General features: G+C 41.8%; 1 protein-coding gene across 1 annotated transcript in view; it reads left to right on the forward strand.

Moving 5' to 3' along the window:
- Positions 1–24,672, forward strand: part of ptprt (protein tyrosine phosphatase receptor type T) — a 1,196,058-nt gene that overhangs the window by 141,573 nt on the left and 1,029,813 nt on the right. The window contains exon 2 of the mRNA XM_034165958.1: positions 9,643–9,768. Coding sequence (XP_034021849.1) covers positions 9,643–9,768 — 126 coding nt within the window. The remainder of the gene's footprint in view (positions 1–9,642; positions 9,769–24,672) is intronic.

The following is a 24,672-nucleotide window of genomic DNA, read 5'->3' on the forward strand; positions in this document are numbered from 1 at the left end:
GAATGGTTTTCTCCAGGTCTGCACGGTTTAAAAAAGGTTTAACCTTTGCCAAGAGACGCAACTGATAAAAACTGGTCCTGACCACACTATCAATCTGCTTATCAAATCTGAAGCCACTGTCAAAGGTGACCCAGAGGTTTTTTTACAGTGGCTTTCAGTTTAGCAGGCAGCTGGTTAAAATCAGTGGCGCAATCGCCAAATAAAATACATTCTGTCTTCTCCTCATTTAAATGGAGAACATTTTGACCCAGCCATAAATTTATATCTGCAATACAGTTGATGAGGGCTTGAAGAGCACCTGCTGTGTTCGCGATCACAGGCAAATAAATCTGTAGATCGTCTGCATAACAGTGAAAAGTGGCTACAATAGTCCGGCAGCTAAGGGACAAATTTTAGGGGAATCATGCACTTTTATACAAAAGCACCAAAACTTTATCAGAGGTACTTTATAGTGTCCTGAAGTATATAAGATTGGGAGACATTGAATCCATAAACGTCTACACTCTAAAAGCTTGGGTTTAAGAGAATAACCATTTTCAGCCTTCTACAGCATATAATTCATGACAAACTCTTATCCAAATGTCTTTTTAAGTTCATAATATAAACTTGGTTATGAAAAATGTATTAAGGCTAAGTAGGGATGCTTCGAATGTACTTCAGTGTGCTTACACTCTTAGAAAAAGCCTTAATCTAGGGAAAGTGACTAAATATTGTCTAACTCATTGTGAATATCATTATACCTATGCAATATAGCTGTTTGCGAGCATAGGGCAAAGGAAAGATGCTACTCATGCACTCTAACATATTTACACTCTAAAATAACAACAGTGTTTGAACGGAAAGAAATGCCTTTATATTAATTACAAGAAATCAATTTTGTTTTTATGGCCATAACCATTATTATTATTATTGTTGTTGTTGTTGTCATTATTATTTTATGTTATTGGTATTAAGACGATTATCACCATATTTGTTAACTGAAAACATTGTAAATACCTGGTTGGCAAACCTCCTAAATATGCACAAATGTTTCATGAATATTTTTAATGAACTACTCTCTATAGCTTTCATGCTAGGAAGATCACAGTGACCTAATTTTATGTCTCAGAGGTAGTGTTGTGTGGGCCGCTGAAGAGGAGGTACTGCTGGCCCACCACCACCAGAGGGCGCCCTGCCTGGAGTGCGGGCTCCAGGCACCAGAGGGCGCTACCGCATCATGGGAGTAATCTGGGTGACAGCTGTCACCCATCACCAAACACAGCTGTTTCTACTCAGCACCGAGGTATATCAGGAGGACGGCGTCTCCACCTCAGTGCCGAGATATCGCCTAAGACCAAGGTAACATTCTCTGCAGCATATTCTGTGATTGACAAACTTGTTAAACCTTTCAGGACTGGTGACTACTGAGACCCTCCTTCTTTGGATAAGTACTCACCTTCCTGCTGAACTTTGCCAAGAGGTGGAGGCGGCTTCTCCCCTCTCTGTACTGGGTGCGTTCATCCACTCCTGTGTGTTCTTGCTCTCTCCTGCCAGCAGTACCGGATCCGACGAGCGGAGGCAGTGGCCACCTGGGAATTCGGGACTTGGCGGTTCCAGTATTTCCAGGGTTCGGTGGCAGTGGAGATCTGGGTGGTTCCGGTTCGACTGAGACGGACGTCTCCTATCTTCGAGCCTGCCCACACGACACCAGCGGATTCGACCCTAAACATTGTGTTTGTTATACTACTCGTGCTTGTTTCAGTAGTAAATCTTGTTTTTTACTTCCTCCATTGTCCATTCATTGCGCCCCCTGTTGTGGGTCCGTGTTCCTACACTTTCACAACAGGTAGAGGCCTGTTAAAGATCCCTACAGGCAAGAAATGAGTCCTGTACCTCTTTCCATTTTGAAACATACCACCCTGCTAATGTATAAGGATGTACGACGACGTATGACGCCGCACGACGGACGATACATGATCACATAAGCTCAGTATAGCTTTGCACTAGTTGCAGTAGCCATTCTCTACATCTTAACAATGTCCAATCTTGATCACTGGCCCCCTACATAATAACCATATGATCGTATTGTCATATGAATAGCAAAATATACACTGTATTATAACCATGCAAACACCCTTTTAAAAAAAGCAGGATACAGGACTAAAATCAAATGTCTCCCGCTTTGACATGACTTAATATAACCTAAAGAGTCCCTGGACAAAGTTTGGCGCTTTTGTAAAAAAGTGCACGATTCTATCCCTTAACTGCTGGACTACAATAGATCCCAGTGGAAACATGTACAATGAAAATAATAAAGGGCCAAGAATCAAGCCTTGAGGCACACCGCAAAACAAAGGCACAACGGAGGAAGATAAGTCACTGATCATTACAAAATAGTTTGGTTGGCGAGGTACGATTTAAACCATTTCAGTGCTGTACCACGAATACCAACACTGCTGTGTCTTGATCTGAAGCCAGACTGAAACTTCTCACAAACAGAGTTACTTTCTAAAAACAATTGCAGCTGTGTAAAAACAATTTTCTCAAGGACCTTTGCGATAAAAGGCAGATTAGAAACAGGTCTAAAATTGGACAGAACATTTTTATCCAGATTTGGCTTTTTAAGAAGTGGTCTCACTGTTGCATGTTTATAAGAGTTCGGGACACACCCTGAGCTAAGACAAGTGTTCATTAAAACCAAGAGGGATGACCCAATGGTGGTGAGCACCTCTTTCAACAATCTAGTTGGAAAAACATCCAAAGGGCAGTTTGTAGGTCTCATTTTGTTAACAGTATCAGTGAGGGATGTAAAGGAGATCAGTTCAAAGTGGTCAAACACGGCGGAATGCAAAGCCATCTCAGGCTGGCTTTGGCTAATGGTGCAGCTGCTCAGCGCTCTTACACAGTTCACTTTATCAACAAAAAAGTGCAGAAAGTCCTCGCAAGTGGAGGCATCAGCCAGAGGAGAGATGTGTGGATTCACAACCGAGTTAATTATGTTAAACAAAACACGAGGGCAGTGTCCACTTGTAACAATAATTTTAGAGAGAAATTCAGATTTAGCCTCTTTCACAGCCCTCTGGTACTGGGCGAGACTATTTCTCAGTATCTCCAGTGATAAGTGCAATCTGTCTTTTTCCAATGATGCTCAGCCTGTCTGCGGCGCTGACTTAGGGCTTGGGTTGTGTCATTTAGCCAAGGATCAGCCTTAGTCCTGGTGGATCTGTGCTGAAGAGGAGCGATGATGTCCAGAATCCCAGTGCACACAGCATAGAAGGATGACAGAAGACTCTCTGGACATTCAGGATAAGTATCTCCATTAGAAGCAGAAAAATTAGAATCCACAAAAGCAGCAGTAAACTCTCCAGCTGTAGAAGAGGTAATAATGTGCTGACAGGAACCCGGGACAGGAGGCTTGCTTGCAGGTGGAGGTGCAAGAACATTAAAAATAATAGGGAAATGATCTCAGATGGGGATTTCAGAAATTTCAACCAGTGACACAGAGAGCCCTTGAGAAATAATTAAATCCAAACGATGTCCATCTCTATGTGAAGGTTTATCCACAGACTGAACTAAGTCAAATGACTTCAAAAGACGTACAAAATCAATAGCCAGCTTATCAGATGGACAGCAAACGTGGATATTAAAATCTCCACAAATAAGGAGTTGATCATATTTAGGGGCCACGTCAGCCAAGAACTCAGAAAACTCCTGAATGAAGTCTTTATTAAATTTAGGTGGGCGGTAGACAACAGCACATAGGATAGGGCAGTCAAGCTCCATTGTGAATAACTGTTATACTGTGCACTGTCTAGTCCCAGCGTATCTGGACGACTTCTTGTCTGTGGATTTCTTCATACAGGGTTGATGGTAGTTGCTGCGATCTGTTCCTAAAGAACCGTGTATAATTTCAAGCCACAACCACGTCAGTTGGATTTGCCTTTATATAATCTGTGGCCAAGTGGTTAGTGCGTTTGGTTTCTGTGTGGAAGGTTCCTGGTTCAAACCCCACTCCTGCCACACTTCTCCATCTCATGTGGAGTTGCATCAGGAAGGACATCCGGTGTAAAACTTGTGCCAAATCAACATGCAGCTCCAACTTGGATCTGCTGTGGCGAGCCCGAGTGAAAACAAGGGAGCAGCCGTTAACGCCAATCTGGACGAAACTCACCTGTCTGATGTGCAATGGTGCAGAGATGCTGTCTGATTAAAATAGTTTTGACTGGACACTAGGGAGTGGCATCAATCTCAAAAGTTTAGATCTCAAAAGTATTCATCAGAATTGTCCAAAATATCACAATATTGGGGCAACTCTTAGTTGAAATCCATAAATTCATCATGATTTTTGAAAAGGGCAGGGCCTATTGCTTTTAAATGAGAAAAGTGGTGTGGCTAACACCATTCAATTTAGCAAGGTAAACTTGAGGAATGATGTCGACCATATCACATTAGTGTCATATTAACTTTTACATTTTTTGTGTCTCCAGGTGGAATTATGTATAATAAAGGAAATGCATTTTTGACCAAAACTCCAAGACTGTACATCACACAATCAATAGTCATACAGTAGTGTTCAGAATAATAGTAGTGCTATGTGACTAAAAAGATTAATCCAAGTTTTGAGTATATTTCTTATTGTTACATGGGAAACAAAGTACCAGCAGATTCAGTAGATTCTCACAAATCCAACAAGACCAAGCATTCATGATATGCACACTCTTAAGGCTATGAAATTGGGCTATTAGTAAAAAAAAAGTAGAAAAGTGGGTGTTCACAATAATAGTAGCATCTGCTGTTGACGCTACAAACTCAAAACTATTATGTTCAAATTGCTTTTTTAGCAATCCTGTGAATCACTAAACTAGTATTTAGTTGTATAACCACAGTTTTTCATGATTTCTTCACATCTGCAAGGCATTAATTTTGTTGGTTTGGAACCAAGATTTTGCTCGTTTACTAGTGTGCTTGGGGTCATTGTCTTGTTGAAACACCCATTTCAAGGGCATGTCCTCTTCAGCATAAGGCAACATGACCTCTTCAAGTATTTTGACATATCCAAACTGATCCATGATACCTGGTATGCGATATATAGGCCCAACACCATAGTAGGAGAAACATGCCCATATCATGATGCTTGCACCACCATGCTTCACTGTCTTCACTGTGAACTGTGGCTTGAATTCAGAGTTTGGGGGTCATCTCACAAACTGTCTGCGGCCCTTGGACCCAAAAAAAACAAACAAACAATTTTACTCTCATCAGTCCACAAAATATTCCTCCATTTCTCTTTAGGCCAGTTGATGTGTTCTTTGGCAAATTGTAACCTCTTCTGCACGTCTTTTATTTAACAGAGGGACTTTGCGGGGGATTCTTGCAAATAAATAAGCTTCACACAGGCGTCTTCTAACTGTCACAGCACTTACAGGTAACTCCAGACTGTCTTTGATCATCCTGGAGCTGATCAATGGGTAAGCCTTTGCCATTCTGGTTATTCTTCTATCCATTTTGATGGATGTTTTCTGTTTTCTTCCACGCGTCTCTGTTTTTTATGTCCATTTTAAAGCATTGGAGATCATTGCAGATGAACAGCCTATAATGTTTTGCACCTGCGTATAAGTTTTCCCCTTTCCAATCAACGTTTTAATCAAACTACGCTGTTCTTCTGAACAATGTCTTGAACGTCCCATTTTCCTCAGGCTTTCAGAGAGAAAAGCATGTTCAACAGGTGCTGGCTTCATCCTTAAATACACCTGATTCACACCTGTTTGTTCCATAAAATTGACGAATTCACTGACTGAATGCCACACTACTATTATTGCGAACACCCCCTTTTGTACTTTTTTTTTTTTTACTAATAGCCTAATTTCATAGCCTAAAGAGTGTGCATATCATGAAAGCTTGGTCTTGTTGGATTTGTGAGAATCTACTGAATCTACTGGTACCTTGTTTCCCATGTAACAATAAGAAATATACTCAAAACCTGGATTAATCTTTTTAGTCACATAGCACTACTATTATTCTGAACACTACTGTATATCCCAGCACTCTTTGGAGTGTGGCACAGCTTGTGATTATAGGCCACACCCATTTATGTTTTTATGTTTTTACACAGTATTCCAATCGATGTAAAGCCTACAGATCTGTCTCAGCCCAGGCCATCACTTTGATCAACACCAGTTTTGCAAGTCCAATCAACGGACCATTTAGGGCTTAAGGAGCATGACAATTCAAAAGATGCCAACTTTATAAAGGAGAAGAGACCACGGGGAGCAGTCAAAAGAGAAAGTGTTACATATCTTTGCAACAGTGCCTCCCATAAACATAAAACCTATCACAAAGGTACTGAAGCATGAGCAAAGGCTGTGTACAAAGTATGGTAAATGTGTGTAACTAGGGGGTGCCACAAGTGCAAAAAGAATAATATGAAATACATGCACAGAATTGCATGATATTCACCTGGTATGGTCAGTCATCATGTCTGAGGTGAACCCTACAATTTGGTGATAATTGCATAAAGTGGACATGCCTTATTATGCAAATTATACTCCAGAATATCTCTCCTTCAAAATGTCAATAAATTCACCAAAAACCAGCCGTTTGTCCTGCAGTGCTGAAACATTTTCAGCATATAGACGAAACTTTCATACACTGACACATTTGGTTTATTTTGAAGTCTGTTACTCTATAGGCTTCAAAATATGAAAAACATTAAAATTAATATATTTCCATAGATTACATAAAATGCCATCAAAGTTGACAGTAACATTGTCTTTCAGGTAGAAATGAAGTGTTTCATTTCTTTTTATATTTGGTCCAACTTTTCTATTTTTTATTTTTTTTTTTTATTTTCAAAATAAGACTTATACTACGAAAGGGGACGTGGCCCACACCGTACAACTTAGCAAGCTGAAATTTTTATGGATAGTAAAGATTTGTTCATGTTATTCATCAAGCAAGAATTACATTTATTCACCTGCAGGTGTTACTATAATAAAGGAACATTTCATTTTAACTTTCAAGTCCCACACTGCGTCAGCCAACAATCAAACAGTCAATCATAATTCATCTGTTCCCACATTCTGTTAAGTACTGGATCTTCTACAATAGGCTATGCTCAATTCTGCCTTTTATTTTTTTTTATGGAAAATTGCAGCAAATGTAAAACCAACCTATTCAACCTTTGCCTTGATCATGAGTCTCAAATGCACAAGTGTTGCACTCAAGCATTCAGTGGACACTCAAGGGCTTATGTTAACATGAGCTTGATATCTCAAAAGGTGCCATACTCAAAAAAATCCACTGCAGGTAGCAGTCACAACAGGAAGGCTTGCATATCTTCAAAAAGTAAATCCAGTAAACATAAAAACATGGTCCAGTGACACATAAAAATGATCAAAAATCTACCTGCCAAATTTAATAGCAATCAGTCAGAAGGTGGTGCGACAAAGAGGAATGTAATAATCTGAAATCATGTGCATAGAAAAGCAGAAAATTCATACCTTAGGGCCCCTTCACACATTGTGTGAATATGTACAACTCGGGACAACTCCCGTTGTAGCAGCTCATATGTGCGCACCACAAAACATCTCGCTGACGGGCAGGCGTGCATGGGAACACAATGCCAGAAATAAAACCACACACCATATGAAAACACGGCATTATATTGAATCCGTCTTATCAAGCAGGCCATACAAATATGATCCATCTGTTCCTCTGTAGATGACCCATGGTCACAGACATACAGTCATGAAATGACATGAATGAGAAGCAGTACGCTAGTCTCATCATGTCCACATCTGCTGGTGCGTGTCCAGCCGGCCTGCGTGCATGTCCTGCTTGACACACGTGTCTTGTGGAACAGAGCTCATGTGGGTGACATGACATTCAGATCACCCACTACGTGTTATGATCTGACGGTCCAACTTTCAACTTAGGAGCAAGCCTGTCAATGTGCTGCGGCATGTGAGGGGTGTGCTCACTGCAGCCCGTCGCCACAGCGATATATGTTTTTATTTATGTCTATGTGATGACAGCAACAGACACACGTGTGTCGCAGTGGGCAATTGTTAGTCCATGTCCGTCCAAACACAGTACGTGTTGTCCAGCTGGGATGTCCAGATTGACAGATCTCCACAGCCACTTCTGTCAGCGGCCACACCTCCTGTCAGTTCAGCGCACACGCCAAAGCCACACGCCACACTCATCTGGCACTTAGACAACTTTCACTCCCAGCACGACAGTGATTGTCTGCTGACTGTTGTTGTGTTAATAGTGTGAATTGGCCACACATTTTGTAAGTGCCGTGCGAGCGGTGTTAGATGTTTGTGTGTGTCACCTGGAATTTAGTCGACACCTGCTGCGAGAGGGTTCGATGGACTCGCACAGCGTATACTCTGTCTTTCAGCCACTTGTGTGTGCATATAGTTGTAGCAACAGGTGTATGAGGCAGCGGCAACATGTTTTGCACATGATTGCTGCTTCATGCGCACTTTATGCGCAAATCGACCAAATTCACACTATGTGTGAAGGGGCCATTAGCAACGTATCCATCAGACCATCAAAGTTCAAAGAAGATTTTTCGATGTTTCGATATTAATAGCTTTAAATTAATTTCACACTGAGCACTGCAGATGCCATATTTGCTCTGAAAGTGATGATGAAGTGTAGAGAAGGGTAGAAGGAGTGGCATTGCTTGATTGTTTTTGGACTTAAAGAAAGTTAATGACATAATGCCAAAAGAAGAGTTGTAGTGTTGTTTGAGAAATTCTGGTATGTCAGAGAAGTAAATTAGGGAGGTGGAGGATACATCCAAGGACAGTCACCCCACTCAGTTTGGTGTGCTTCAGGTTTCTTGCTGTCATTCAAATTTCAAATGCCTAAGAAAGTTTTTTTTTTTTTTTTTCTGGACCACTGTTGCCAATGTGCTTGTTCAAGGAATTGATGAGATTAAACCCTATTTGTATGAAGCAGCTTGAAGTGACTGTGATGTTGTGATTGTCATATCTGGCAAAATATCCAACTGGATCCATTACCCAATCACCTTTGACCTTTATATGTACCATAAAGAGAATATTTCTTTCAGTGGTTTTCCTATTGGGTAGAACAGTTGGTTGAACAGATATGTAGGTAAATTAGATTTTGAATATTGAGAAATTTAGACTGACAGACTGCGTTATACTATAGTTACCACAGCACCTCGTGCACGTGGTGGAAGGAATGGCTGGGATCCAATGGATGAACTGAAAAGTGTGGACATCTTAAAGTTAGTCCATTTGCTGGCAAAGTTGGTGTGACAGCACCATCGCCCATGCGGCTCTACGTGTCACATGGGCCTCACGAGAGCTCGGAAGGCGGCCTGCAAAGGGGGCTTGAACCCCATGTATACCCGCTCGCAGGTCTAGTTTTTTCTTCTTCTTCTTCTTTGATTCTTTTGATGCCTTGGCCTCGCTATGTAATGACTCGTCTGGGCCGGGACCTCATCCAGCCTCAAAGAATAAACCGAGGCCACTCGTTTTTGCCTATTTTTTGCACCATTTATGTCTCGCTGTTTTCTTCTTTGGGCTACATTCAGGTGCAGTCTCGCTTGATGAATTATTTAATAAATTGTTAAACCTGCTTTTTATTAAATAATGATGTATTTACATCTTGTTTTGTTTTGTCTAGGTGGCTGTACGTTTGAAGAGTCGTATAGCAGCTGTGGCTACAGTGTGTCTTTGGGAACCAATGGATTTGCATGGGAACAAGTCAACTCGTGGGAGAAACCTACAATGGATCCGGCCCTGCCTACTGGTAAGATCTTATACCTGCTGAGTTTCTTAAAATAACAGAATACAGTAATCAGTTGCTTCCACTCTATTTGTCACAATTGCTTGTGGGTGGTTAGACAAGTTTCATGGACCTCTTTCCAAGGTAACAGGGAAGCTCTTTGGTGGCTCGAATGAAGCACAGATGACTTGGTGGTGCAGAATGTTGCCTCATCTACTTTGGTATTAAAAATGTTTCTAGGATATATATATATATATATATATATATATATATATATATATATCTTTGGCTGAAAAATGAGCATGAATATGTACAGATTTTTGTGCATTTCTTCTACATTTTTACTATGTGCTTTTTGTGAAAATACACTGAGCATTTTCATCAATATTCAAGCACGCCATCATAACAATAATCAGTATAATAGCAGTACATTCCACATCGTTTTTCCTGGCAAAGTTTTCCCAGTTCACATTTCAGAAAACTGGCTGTACGTGAGTGTAAAGGGTACATGACAGTGATGGCAAAATCTGACTGTATTTGATCTTATCGTTGCTTTGACTGTAATTCTGTTGCCATAGAATTACCCTAAATTCAATTGCTTTGAAGATTTCACTAACATCTCTGTGGACATGTTTTCAACCTATGCGTTGACGGAAAACTTGTTTTTGCTGTCTGTGGAAATTCTCACTCATCGAGGTCATGGTGTCCAAGAAGGTTGACTTGTTTCCTTCCTTTGAAGGTATTTCGCTCTTCAGCCAGAAAAACTTCATCAGTAATATTTCAATGGATGAAGTTCTATTCATCTCCAGTGTTTGGACGTCACCCCAGAAATGTCAAGTGTCAAAGAAACAAACCGAAGAACACTTGTACGGCTCCGTGTCGCATACTAAGTGCTTTTTGTAACTTGGGTGAATCAAACCTGGAACATGTTTAATTTGTTTTCTGTCAGTTTCTTTGCTTCAGTCTCACATTCATTGTTCGTGACACAGTGACGTGACCCCAGCCGCGTCGTTCTCTCTGCCTGTCAAACGTCAATGGCAAACGGTCTGTCTGTGTTTTGTTCTCTCACATACTTTTGCCTTTTTGCTTTTTTTGCCGCCCACTCTCTCACTCTCTGTTTAACACACGCACACAGAATTATCCTCCCCCCATTCTCACTTGTTTCTCAAGTCAGTCTCTCCTTCTTTCAGAAATGACTTCAACTTCACATTACTGATTATCACAGTGAAGTATGGACATGCATATTTATGTACAAACAAACAAACAAAACAGTCACATGAACATTTTTACAGCAAAAGTCAGATCATGAAATTAATTCAAACGATTTTTAAATCCTTGAATTCCAAAGGATTTGTATAAGAATGATTAAGTCGAATATGTGGTTGAGTAAAATCCACGTGGAGTTGATCATTGGTTGAACATCAGCTCCACCGTGGAGGTTGTGTTGATTGGTTAATGTATTTTTAATCACATGATCAAGTCATACAAAATCCTGCTCTCCAGGAATATAAACAGTGCCACGAAAAAGTGGATTTTTTTTTTCCCACAATAGTTGATTGTAGGTCTGGTGGAAAATATGAACAAAGTCCTGTAGAAGTCTTTGGTAGCCTCAAATCCTGATCGTTAATTAATTGGTAAGTGGTTTGATCTGTGATGAGTCCTGGGTCATTCCATATCAGATCACACAGGCGGGTCGGAGGCCAGTCTGCCAGACTCCCCTGAAATTCACAGACACTCCTACAACAAATCCCACATATTAGGTGTGTATTTACCATATTTTTCAGTCTACGAGGTCTGTCCAAAAAGTATCGTACCTTTTTATTTTTTTCAAAAACTATATGGATTTGAATCACGTGTGATTACATCAGCCAAGCTTGAACCTTCGTGCGCATGCGTGAGTTTTTCCACGCCTGTCGGTTGCGTCATTCGCCTGTGGGCAGGCTTTGAGTGAGCACTGGTCCACCCCTCCCGTCGGATTTCTTTTGTCTGAGAACTTGCTGAGAGACTGCTGCTTTGCGCCATGAAATTTTTTTCAGAAACTGTTAGAGACAGGCAGTTGGAAACCATTCGATAGATTCAGTTGGATATCGGTGAAGATTCTGTCGGCGTCACGCGGATTATGGACTGTTAAAACCTTTTTAAAGATGGCCTACAGCGGCGGCGGGCACGCGGCGCGCCGAGCAGCCATCGACAGGCTGGAACGACCAGATCATTTCCAAAGTGAGCACTGTGTTGATCCAGGACATCGTGTGACTACCACAGAAATGGCAAGAGAGCTGGACATAGCACTTTTGCGGCACATTCCAGATTTGGTAATGAAAGACGTGCGGAGGATTTCGCGCGTCGGCACGAAGCAGCTCAGGACGCGCAGCAAAAAAAAACACCTCCATGTTGGAAACCATTCAGAAGATTCAGATGGCTTTCGGTGGCTTTCAGTCAAGTGAGTATCCCAGAAATTGTGTAACAGCTGGACATGCTCCAACATGTCCTGTGAGACTTCCAAGATGGAGGTGTTTTTTTGCTGCGCGTCCTGAGCTGCTTCGTGCCGAGGCGCGAAATCCTCTGCACATCTTTCATTACAAAATCTCCTGTAACAGTGGAATGTGCCGCAAAGTTCTATGTCCAGCTCTGTTGCCATTTCTGTGGTAGTCACATGATGTCCCAGATCAACACAGCATTCAGTTTAGAAATGATCTGGTCGTTCCAGCCTGTTGATGGCCGTCGGTGCGCCGCGCGCCCTCCACCGCTATGGGCCATTTTTAAAAAGGTTTTAACAGTCCATAATCCTCGTGACGCTGACAGAATCTTTACCAATATCCAACTGAATCTATCGAATGGTTTCCAACTGCCTGTCTCTAACAGTTTCTGAAAAAAATTTCATGGAGCAAAGCGGTAGTCTCTCAGCAATTTCTCAGACAAAAGAAATCCGACGGGAGGGGTGGACCAGTGCTCACTCAAAGCCTGCCCACAGGCAAATGACGCAACCGACAGGCGTGGAAAAACTCACGCATGCGCACGAAGGTTCAAGCTTGGCTGTTGTAATCACACGTGATTCAAATCCATATAGTTTTTGAAAAAAATAAAAAGGTACAATACTTTTTGGACAGACCTCGTAAGTTCCACCTGTCGAAAAATGCCTTTTAAAGAAGGAAAAAATATGTATTAAGCCCACATTTTTCTTGATTATCTGCTCTTTAATTTTGGATTTTTGTGCATTCCTGTAGTGTACTTTTCAATACTGTCATTTAATATTTTATGATGGGAGTTTATTTTGTTTGGTGCGTTGATTCTTGGGAAAGCCCTTTATTATTTTCAGTATATACGTAAGTTTTACTGGAGTATAAGTTGCAGCACCTCAGAAACTAGAAAAACAAAACAAAACAAAAACGTGTCAGGGGAGGTGTTGGTCTAGTGGTTAAGCATTGGGCTTGAGATCAGAGGATCCTCCGTTCAAATCCCAGCCTGACTGGAAAATCATTAAGGACCCTTGGGCAAGGTCCTTAATCCCCTAGTTGCTCCTGGTGTGTAATGAGTACCTTGTATGGCAGCACCCTGACAATGGGGTGAATGTGAGACATTATTGTAAAGTGCTTTGAGTGTCTGACACAGATGGAAAAGTGCTATATAAAATGCATTCCATTTATGTGTTATACGCCAGAAAATATGGTATAATAGCTTTGAAGCTACAGCCCTTTAAATTTTCTATTGATCTCAAGTCCAGAAGAAGGGTCAGCAACTACACCAAAGTTTTGCTATCCTTGTTGATCGCACGGGTCTTTTGGTTGAGAGGTCCTTTGGTACCAGGCTTTATACAACATTTGGCTGAAATGTTCTGCCTCCACATGATTATTTCAAGAATAAACATGATATTGAAAAGAAACTGGTATAAGTTTGAGTGAGTTTCTGATGGTGATTTGAATTGAAGATCCTCTGGTTACAGGTCCACCACTTTGACCACCTGACCATCACCTTCAGAGAAATCTGCTACCTCAACACCGTTTCTGTTTGTGTTTTTCATGTGCAAAATCTGAAAGTATAGGTTTGGAGAATGTCTGTGTTGACCCCAGGATTGCTGTCTGGAACTTTGGATTCTGACTGTGAAGAAAAAGGAATTTGGAGTCGGGGCTGAATGATCTCCAGCTGGAATCAGGATCAAATTTAGACCCAGGGCTTGCTGGAGGGATTATTTGTCTGTTCCGTCAGGGCAATGCTTTGGGAACACTTGACTTAATATGCTGCCACCATGACCCACCCCTGGTGTCCTCACCTCCCCCAGTGCATGCTGGGTGGAGGCCCTCTGTTCTGGTCTCTTCTTTGTGTCTCCTTCTTCATTAACCACAGATTGTTTGGCTGTCGTTTGGGCCCAATGATCTCTTGACCCTCCCTCCTTCCCTCCAGCCTTATTATGCCGCAGTCACGTTGGTTATTGCTCTCATACATCATCATCATCTCCTCTGCCTCTGACGTGTCAGATGGAGTGGAGAGGCAGATCTGTCAGCCGTGGCCTCCACTCAGCAGACAAAGATCTTGTTCTGCAGATCTGATACAATGAATGAGCATGAGCTGCGTGCCAGTCTTTCTCTCTCTCTCTCGCCTCATATACGTCTCATGTCAGCTCCCCGTCTCATCAGTTGTTGGGGTGGTGGTTGCCAGGGGTGATAACCATCATGGCCTATAAGCTGTTCTTATTATAGACAACTTATCGACTTCACACTGCCCTGAGAGCTGCAGATCTGTTGAAGCCGCACAAGAACAAATTGCCTGATAGACTCTCACTCGTAAGGTGCACTGACACGTGCAGGACTTTGATTCACGCACTTGCACGCATGTCATTGTGATGATCCACCTGCTGTGTTCCCAGCTGGACGCTACGTGCTCTACGCTGGGAACACGCTGGAAGCGCTTATATAAATAATTTTTCATAGTGGATTAATCATTTTCTCTGCAAGATGTCTGTTGAAATGGCTCTAGTTGTTTCCTGAATCACAGAGGACCTCTCCAGCAGCGCTGTTCACACGCATGCTGAATGAGCTGGAGAAAGCATTTGGAGCAGTCTAAAAAGGCGGCTCATTAACTGCAGTCATTAACTGCTTCTATCTGCTCTAAGTGATGTTAATCAGTGAAATCACCTGGTGGAGTGGGTGGTTGTAAAGAAAACCTGCACCACCTCTGCCCTTTCTGAAATCATTTGAATACCCCTGCTCTGGAGGCAATTGATTTTTGAGTAGTTTGGTTTAAGATCAAGGTTAAGGGACCCTTCACACATAGTATGAATAAGTACAACTCACTTAATGTGGTTACACATCACACAGCTGTTGTGAAAATAAAAAAAATACATGCCACCCACAAGATTTGAACCAGCACTTTCCAAAAGCTCTGATTGACAGCCAGAAACTTTACCACTGAGCTATCATTGCTGTCATGTAAAAGGTGTGGGAAAATGCCTGATATCAAAAAGGACATGGATGTACTTAAGAAAAAATACATCCACACACCATATAAAAACACTGTATTCTATTGAATCCCTCTTGTCAGCGGACAATACAAGTATGATCTGTCTGTTCCTCTGTAGATGACCCATATTCACAGACTTACAGTCATGAAATGACATGATGAGAAGCAGGCGCTTTTATCATGTCCACAGGTGTTGATTGAGTGTGCAGCCGGCTCCATATCGTGTCCGACACGTGTCTTGTGGACGGTGTGCTGCAGGACAGACACTGCGTCATGTGGATCAGAGCTCACGTGGGTGGCATCACATTCAGATTGCCTACTGTGTGTTATGATCTGACGGTCCAGATCACTTGGGTAGCCTGTCAATGTGCGCGGCATGCACGCGCTCGCTGCAGCCCATATTGCAACAGCGATATATGCTTTTATGTATGTCCAGATGATGACAGCAAGCAGACACACGTGCGTCACAGTGGACAGTATTTAATTCATATCCGTCCAAACACAGTACGCGTTCCCCAGCCATGATGTTCAGAACCACAGATTTCTACAGCCACTCCTGTGGGTGGACATGCCCCTGTCAGTTCAGTGCATACACCAATGTGTCACTGTCTGTTTGCAAAGCCACACTCGTGGGGCACTTAGACAAATTTCACATCCAGCTCAACAGTGATCGTCTGCTGACTGTTGTCATGTTAACAGTGTGAATGGCCACACATTTTCTAAGTGCCATGCGAGCGGTGTTAGATGTTTGTGTGTGTCACCTGGAATTTGGCCGACACCTGCCGCGAGAGTGATCGATGGGCTCTCACTGCGCACACTCTGTTTCAGCCACTGGTGTGCGCAAATAGTTGTAGCAACAGTTGTATGAGGTGTTAGAGGCAGCTACGATTTTACACATATTGCATATGATTCCTGCTTCATGCACACTTCATGCACAATTTGACCAAATTCGCACTATGTGTAAAGGGGCCCTAAGGAAAACATTGTCCATAAACACAATATTTTTTTTGTATATCTCAACAACCAAGAAGCCTAGATGGATGATCTAAAGCATATTGACCAGCAAACATTGGTGATTGATTGGTTTGAAAGAAGTCATTGTAAGTAATGAAGTCACACAGAGTTCATGTGATGAAGTCGTATTTGGTCAAAAACACCACTAAGGCAGATGTACATTTACTTTTACATTTATATTGTGGTGTGTAGAGCATGTGGGGTCTGCATCATCCTCTTGTTCCTTTCTTTGTGTATTATAATTGAGCGCCTTTCCTCTGTTGATGTTATATGTATTTATGTGATGTAGTCACTCACACCTGTTTGCTACATTGCCTGTTTTGGCCATGTTACATCTAAATTGTAAATAAATCATTTTTGCTGTGAGCAACCTTTCCCTATCTGCAGTCCGCACAGCCACTCCATCCTTCTTATAACCTTCAGACATCAGGCTGAGCGAGCGGCAAACATCAAACACAGATGATGTTTTCAGCACCACAACATGTCCACAATCTGAAATGTGAAAATGATCAGAGAGCCCAAAAGGAGTTAGCAAGAGGGAGGACGAGGAGAAAGTGTTGGAAAATTAATGGGTGAAGATGAGAAGCATATTAAATGAACAAAATGTCAAAAATGAACATGTGTATACTTCAGCATCATCAGCATATAAAGGCAGAATCAAGAAAAACTGGAGGAAACTATGTGTTCATTGACTGTTTGCATTTCATTGACTGCTCTGTGCGTGTGTGTGTTGTGGTGTGTGGTGTGTGTGTTGTGTGTGTGTGTGTGTGTGTGTGGTGTGTGTGTGTGTGTGTTGGTGTGTGTGTGGGTGAACACACACTTACGGATAAACTGCAAACTATGATCTATGGTAAGGGGGCGGTGAAGTGTATAATGTATTTATTCAGCAAATTGTAAAAGGATTCACAAGCAAACATTGAGTCAAACTAAGCAAAGTCTTCGCAATACTCAATGCCAATTTGATGGCCTCTAGTAAAATTCAGATCAATCATACAGTGCATCCAGAAAAAGTATTCACAGCGCTTCCCCACATTTTCTTATGTTACATCCTTATTCCACAATGGTTGCAATTCATGTTTTTCTTCAAATTCTATACACAATAGAACATAATGACAACATGAAAAAGTTAGGTGTTTTTTTTATTTTTATTTTTGCACATTATTTGCACAGTGGCCTCCATCAGTCATAAATGGAAGAACTGAATCCATCAGGACTCTTCTAGAGCTGGCTGCCCATCTAAACAGCGATCAGGGAGAAGGGGAGGTGCCCAAGAACCTGATGGTCACTCTGTCAGAGCTCTAAGCGTTCCTCTGTGGGAGAAGGAGAACCTTGCAGAAGGACAACCTTTCTCTGCAGCAATCCACCAATCAGACAGGACATCTTTCAGCAGGACGATGACCCTAAGCACACAGAGAAAATATCAAAGGAGTGGCTTCAGCACATCTCTGAATGTCCTTGAGTGGCCCAGCCAGAACCCAGAACTGAATCCGATTGAACATCTCTGGAGAGATCTGATAAAGGCTGTGCACTGATGCTCCCCATTCAAGCTGATGGAGCTTGAGAGGTGCTGCAAAGAGGAATGGGCAACACTGCCCAAGATAGGTGCACCAAGCTTGTGGCATCATATTCAAGAAGACCTGAGGCTGTAATTGCTACCAAAGGTGCATCAACAAAGTATTGAGCAAGGGTGTGAATACTTATGTACCTGTGATTTCTTAGTATATTATTAAAAAAAAACATTTTTCATGTGTCATTGTGGGGTGTTGTGAGTACCATTTTGTGGGAAAATTGAATTTACTCCATTTTGGAATACAGCTGTTAAAAAAAAAGAGAAAAAATATATATATATATATATATGTGGAAAAAGTGAAGCGCTGTGAATATTATGCACCGTACCTCATAACCAAGCAATACAGATACTAAGAGTGCTATGTGGAGTAGGGCATAGTTTCTGAGTGTTTCCAGTGAAGACTGGCATTCACTTGGGATGTGTTCTCGCACTTAGGTCTTTTTGCTGGTGAGAGTTAAGAGACTTTGACACTTGCACAAATTTGATCCCCACAATAGCACGCAATTTTGCATGCCAATGAGTAAACTCGTCATAAACTGTGCGTGAACTGTGTGCGGCTGCATGCCGGTGGGAAAAGAAAATTATGAAATGTTAAAAAGTTCTGGCACACATGAATTTCATTCCACTTGCGTGAACATGTGTGAACATTGCACTACCTATTCACAAACACTGTGTTTCGCTGTGTATCAATGCGTGTGATTGCGCGCAGGGCGTCTGAACCTGAAATTAGACTGTGATGAGATGTTACATCTATAATAAACTTTACAGACACATCAAACTCATAAAAAGGAATTAAAATGCAACTGTTCCACCAATCCATTACAATGTATCTATAAATGTTAGAAATAATTACCTTTGAGACAAGATTCCAAATGCGTTCTCCACCACACAACGCACACGAGACAACCTGCAGAGTAGAGAATTTCTCTGTGATTCTGGGAGCAATGAGAGAATGGCTTCAAGGACCAAGTTATCAAAGAGGAGCAAGTCACTCTGTCGTTATTTCTGTCAGGTTGTCTCGTACTATTGCCGCTGTTTCAGGGCCCCTCTGCTTCTGAAACACTGTGTGTGTGTGTGTGTGTGTGTGTGTGTGTGTGTGTGTGTGTGTGTGTGTGTGTTTATTTTCTTGATATGACCTTCTTTTGCCCGTGCTTATTGTTCTGTGTTCTGAACATCTTTATTTATTGATTTATTGATTGACTTATTTGTCTTTTCCTGATGGTGATCTGAGTCCTTGAATATTGAATATCTCGTGACTTAAAGCTCAGTCTAATTTAAAATCGTAACAATGTTTTTTTTTTCCCCTGTGTAATAGTAGTAATACATATTATGGAACAAGCATCCCTTCAATTAAATACCGTAACAATTGGTCATGAAAATCTCTGTGATGAGGAAGAGCATCTCTTTGTCGATTACAGAGAGGATATCTACATACAAGGTCAATCTAGAGATGCCTGCACTGAAAAAAGAGAATGTTTGAACCAACTTAAAGTGTTACAATTTGGTAAAAAAAAAAAAAAAACCCTGAATGAATTAAGTTGTTTGAACTTAAGTTTGAAAGTTAAATCAACTCTAACTTACAAACTTAAGTTCAAACAACTTCATTCATTCAGGTTTTTACAAATTTTAACACTTTTTTAAGTTGGTTCAAACATTCTCTTTTTTCAGTGTGTGCGTGGGTTTGTTTTGTGTGTGAATATCGTTGTATGTTGACAAACACACAGTCTCTGACCAATCCTTAGCCTGGTCCAATGACTGGTGAATCCAAGATCATGGAGGTCTGAGGACCTGCCACTGCCTTCATCTGCCTTCACAGCCGTTGGGTTGCAAGCCATCACCTCCTCCACCTGATCCACTGATAAGGACAACAATATAGTCACACTAGTTCAACCAGAATGGTACACAAGTAGAAACGTAGTATTCAAGTAAAGATGGCAGCGCACATGGACGTGCATTTGAAAGAAGGCTCTGTTATTGTTTTCCTGACGGTGGAGGGTTGTGCACCCGTGGACATAAATCGATGAATGAGTGTCCGTGGTAATGCATATGTGGATGTCGTGCAGTCAGGAGTTTGAAGGGCGGCTGTGTTAGGGAGATGAGGCGAGATAAATTTCAGTTGACTCTGACAGTGTTGGACATAGAATGTGCACATTGAGAAAATTAACCCATTGCACTGAAATTGATATTTAATTGTTGGCTGTGTCTGTGTTTCCTGGACTGAGGAGTCATCTCTTTCATTGTGGCATATAACAATCATTTAATATTGCTTGTCAAAAACTGATTTGAACTACCAGACAATGACTTTTACCACACATAAAGATTTGTAATTACATCTCTGAAGTCACCTGAATGCACCATTTTAAGGTCATTTTTTTGAAATAGTCCACATCTCAATCCTCCTCTTGGGTTAGTTGCTCCCTGAAATCCAACTCTGCTGTTTCTGTTTTGGGATTTTTTTTAAACTTTCACACACGTCGTCATTATTTCTTTGTCTGCACTAATTGGACGAGCTTCATTCCATCCTTTTTTTTATTTATCTTATGTTCATCTTTCTCACTAAACTCTCCTCATCCTCTCGTTCTCTTCCGTCTGACTGCACAGGGTCAATTCATTCAGCTGACAACTTCTTTGTGAATTTAGGATTTTTTTTTCTTAAAAATGTTTTAGAAAAAGATGAAAAATCTACAGCTTTAGACTGACAGTTGCGTGTCTCTTTATGTTTGAAGTTGGCAAAAAATGAAAACGAATTGGCTGTTGGTTTGATCACAACAGTCGATGTCCTTTGAGCTCTTCTGTGAATTAAAGTTGATTTTATGATTCTGAAAAGGAAAATTTGGCAGTTAGAGAGGAAACAGACATACAGATGAGAGAAACATTTTCAAAAGAGTTTAAGAAGATAAAATGAAGAGTGATTGATAAATATGCAAAGAAAAAAAATGAACACTTTTGGCTGGATTTATTAAGATCCCTGAAAACAAGTGAATACTTTTGCAAGGCACCGTAGAACACCTCCTCAGAGAGACGACCAGGGGCATCGTCACCATCTGGCTGTTTTGAATGTGAAGAAGCAGCAGCTCTACTCAGACTCCCTCCCAGACATTTGAAGTTCTCACTCTGTCCCGGAGTGTAAGCCCAGATAACCAATGGAGGAATTGTATTTCGCTGCTTCTATTTTCAACCTTATTCTTTGGGTCATTACCCAAAGCTCATGGCCATAGATGAGGATCGGAACGTAAATCCACTGGATTGCCCCAAGTGGAGGAGTATCTCAGGGTCTTGTCACGATAGTGGTGTGTATGTGTGTATATATATATATATATATATATATATATATACACGAGGTCTATTAGATAATAAACCGACCCTTTTATTACTTTTTTTAACTATATGGATTTGAATGACGTGCGATTACGCCAATCATGCTTGAACCCTCGTGCCCATGCATGAGTTTTTTCACGCGTGGCGGTGATGTCATTTCCCTGTAGGCAGGCCTTGAGTGAGATGTGGTCCCGCCCTCTCGGCTGAATTCCTTTGTTTCACACGCTGCTCGAGACGGCGCGCGTTGCTTTATCAAAATTTTTTCTGGACCTGTGAGGAATATCCGAGTGGACACTATTCGAGAAATTAAGCTGGTTTTCGGTGAAAAGTTTAACGGCTGATGAGAGATTATGGGGTGTTTCTGTCGGTGTAAGGACTTCCCACAGAGCGGGACGTCGTGCAGCGCTTCCAGGCGCCGTCATCGGCCTGTTTCAAGCTGAAAACATCCTAATTTAAGGCTTAATTCACCAAGGACGTCGTGAGAGAACAGAGAAGATTCAGAAGAGGCCGGCATGAGGACTTTATGTGGACATTCCACTGTTTAAGGACATTTTTTAATGAAAGACGTGCGCGCAAATTCGCAGAGTCGTTTCCGTGACGACTCGGCAAATCTGTGTGCGCCGCGACAGGAAAAACGCCTCCATGTTGAAAACCATTTGTAAAATTCAGGCGGCTTTTGATGGCTTTCAACAAGTGAGTAACTGAGAAATTGTTTAACAGCTTGGGCATGTTCCAACTTGCCCGTTAAGGTTTCCAACGGAGGTGTTTTTCCTGTCGCGACCCCCCGCGGTCGGGTCCGGCCCGACATGCGACTCTGCCCGCACGTTCTTTCATTACAAAGTGTCCGTTAACAATGGAATGTCCAAATAAACTCCTCATGCTGACTTCTTCTGAAAGTTCTCTGTTCTCTGACGACTTACTGGGTCAACAGAGCCTGAAATGTGGAAGTTTTCAACTTGAAACGGTGAGACGCTGCCGCCTCGAAGCGCAGATCGCCATCAGGCGCCGTGGGCTGTCCTTACGGCGACACTACCAGACCAAAATCTCTCATCAGCCGTTAAAATTTTTACTGAAAACCAGCTGAATTTATCGAATGGTGTCCACTCAGTTGTGCCTTACAGTTTTGAAAAAATTTTGATCAAACAAAGCAGCAGTCTCTGAGCCATTCCTAAACAATGAAAAAATAGACGAGAGGGTGGGCGACGCCTCAAAGACTGCCCACAGGCAAATGACGTAACCGACAGGCGTGAAAAAACTCTTGCATGCCCACGAGGGTTCAAGCATGTCTGATGTAATCACACGTGATTCAAATCCATATGGTTTTTGAAAAAAATAATAAGGTCGGATACTTTTCTAATAGACCTCATATATATGTGTGTGTGTATGTATGTATGTATGTATGTCTGGGATGGGCCCTTAGGGGCCCCTGTGCCGGCGGTTTGTCACCCCTCCAGCTGTGCTTTCTTTTGTGCTGGGGCGTTCATCCTTCTGAGGCCGTTTTTGTTGAGTCTTGTATTTTTCTCAGTCACTTTATTTTTCCCTGAGTCACACTGTGCTGGTTTCTCCTTCAGCTTTTTGCAAGCTTGCAAACATTTGACAGCAGGATGAAATGTACACTGGACTTCCTGTTTCTTAAGGTTTGAGGTGATTTTTCCAGAAGGCGTGTGTGTACGCTGTCATTTTTACTGTCTGGCTGTTCAGGTTTTCTTCTTCTCTCACACATTCATCCCTCCTGAGGAGTCTTTGTCCTAAATCTACCTGTGGGTGTTATTTGATTTATTTATTTCGAGGCTTTGACAGCTTGACAGTGAAGCTTGTTTGAACTGTTGAACGTCTCTGGTTGTATTTTTGAAGTTCTTCTCGTGTGCGTCAGCTTGTCAGCGCTGCCTCTTATTATTCCTGCGAGAGGCTGAAAACAAATCAGCACTAATCAGAGAGCGCTCCACATTTCAGATGTGACACGTACATTTAAAGTGTACACACACTCACACTCTCGCACACACTCGCGCTGTGTTCCACGTTGCCATCGGTAATGGAGTGAGCACACCACAGCTGTTTGGCACTAATCACGCACACGCCGGAGCGCTGAGTGGCAGCTGATGGGCGCGAGTTAAATATCCCGTCCATGTTTCGGTTGCCTGCAGTGATTCGAGGGCTCTTGTCGGGGTCAAATTGATTGGAATTGTGGCTTGTGGGTTGGCTGGAAGCAACAAGGAAGAGCTGGTGAGGAAAAAGAAAACCAAACCCCCCAAATGGCACAAATTCTAAATATGACTTAGAGGACGATCCTGCTGTTGCAGAAGGTTAAATCATCTGTAAAATCTGTTAAATCTGTAAATGTTTCACTTTGATTTAAGATAAAGAGAGAAGAAGAAAAATAAAATTGGGATTTGTGTTTTTATCAAATTGCATAAGTTTGGTATTATGCAGACAATTCTAGTCAATTTATTGAAAGCTACAGTGGGCAGGATTTAGTGTCGTCTCGTTGTGAGGATTGTGCAGTCACTGGTCACGATCAGTTTTGTGGTAAAAACACTAAATCTTGCACTGATGTTTTATATATGCAATATATATATATATATGTATATATATATATATACACACACACTAGTGTATTGCCTACATTGGGTCGTGTTTTTTAAAATAGGTAGCTGACTTTTTTAAGGGTGGTAATAATGCTGCATTTACACATAACAAAGACAAGTCACGAATGCCACAAAGTACACATTTTTGACCGCTGATCACAAATGTGATGATTCGGGGCAGAGGCATCAGGAGTCCTCAGGAACTGCTGCAACCTGTTACCACACGTTACGATTAATGGTACATGTTGCTGGAGAATTATCAGGAACCATTACGCACGGTCAAGAATAATGTTCCACGTTGTTGCGCGCTATTGCACATGTTAAGTTCTGTCACATTGTGAATGAGGCAAATTGTCTCCACACACACACACATATTCATCCAACTGTCAGTTGCTGAACAATTCAGATCCTGTTTGCTCCTCAAAATCCAGCAGAAGAAGCAGCAGAAGCACATGAACTTTGTGATTGCATGCTTAGTTAGGCTCTGTGCCATGGAGTGGCGCAGAAAGGAGGAGGAGACTGAGAGAGCCAGATGTGTGGTTCCATGCGACTCTCGTCTTACTCGTTTTCCCAAACATCAGGCGCAGCAGCAGATGGACAACCTGCAGGAGTGCGGTTGAGGAGCACTGGAACGAGGCTTTTAGCCAACTTGGCATCATTGTCCTTGTTCAGCATTACTGCAGCAATGAAACTGAATGCGGCGCAGCAGGGTTTAATTCTGCACACAGAGAAGAACACTGTCACGCTCTATTAATGATCACCACTAATCAAGATGGATCAACACGCTTAGTTGCGACCTCCACGACATGAGGCGAAATGTGTGGTGCATGACATTCATCTAAGATTTGTTTAACAGCCAAAAACTGCTCCACGAAAATCACAAATATCACGCACCAACATGCACTATTAAGAACCCTATTCAGATGCGTTAAGTCATGTTAAATATCAGGAATGTGCCAAGAATGACGCAAATATGACATTTGTAGT

This window comes from Thalassophryne amazonica, chromosome 3, assembly GCF_902500255.1.
Source record: "Thalassophryne amazonica chromosome 3, fThaAma1.1, whole genome shotgun sequence".
Taxonomy (NCBI): domain Eukaryota; kingdom Metazoa; phylum Chordata; class Actinopteri; order Batrachoidiformes; family Batrachoididae; genus Thalassophryne; species Thalassophryne amazonica.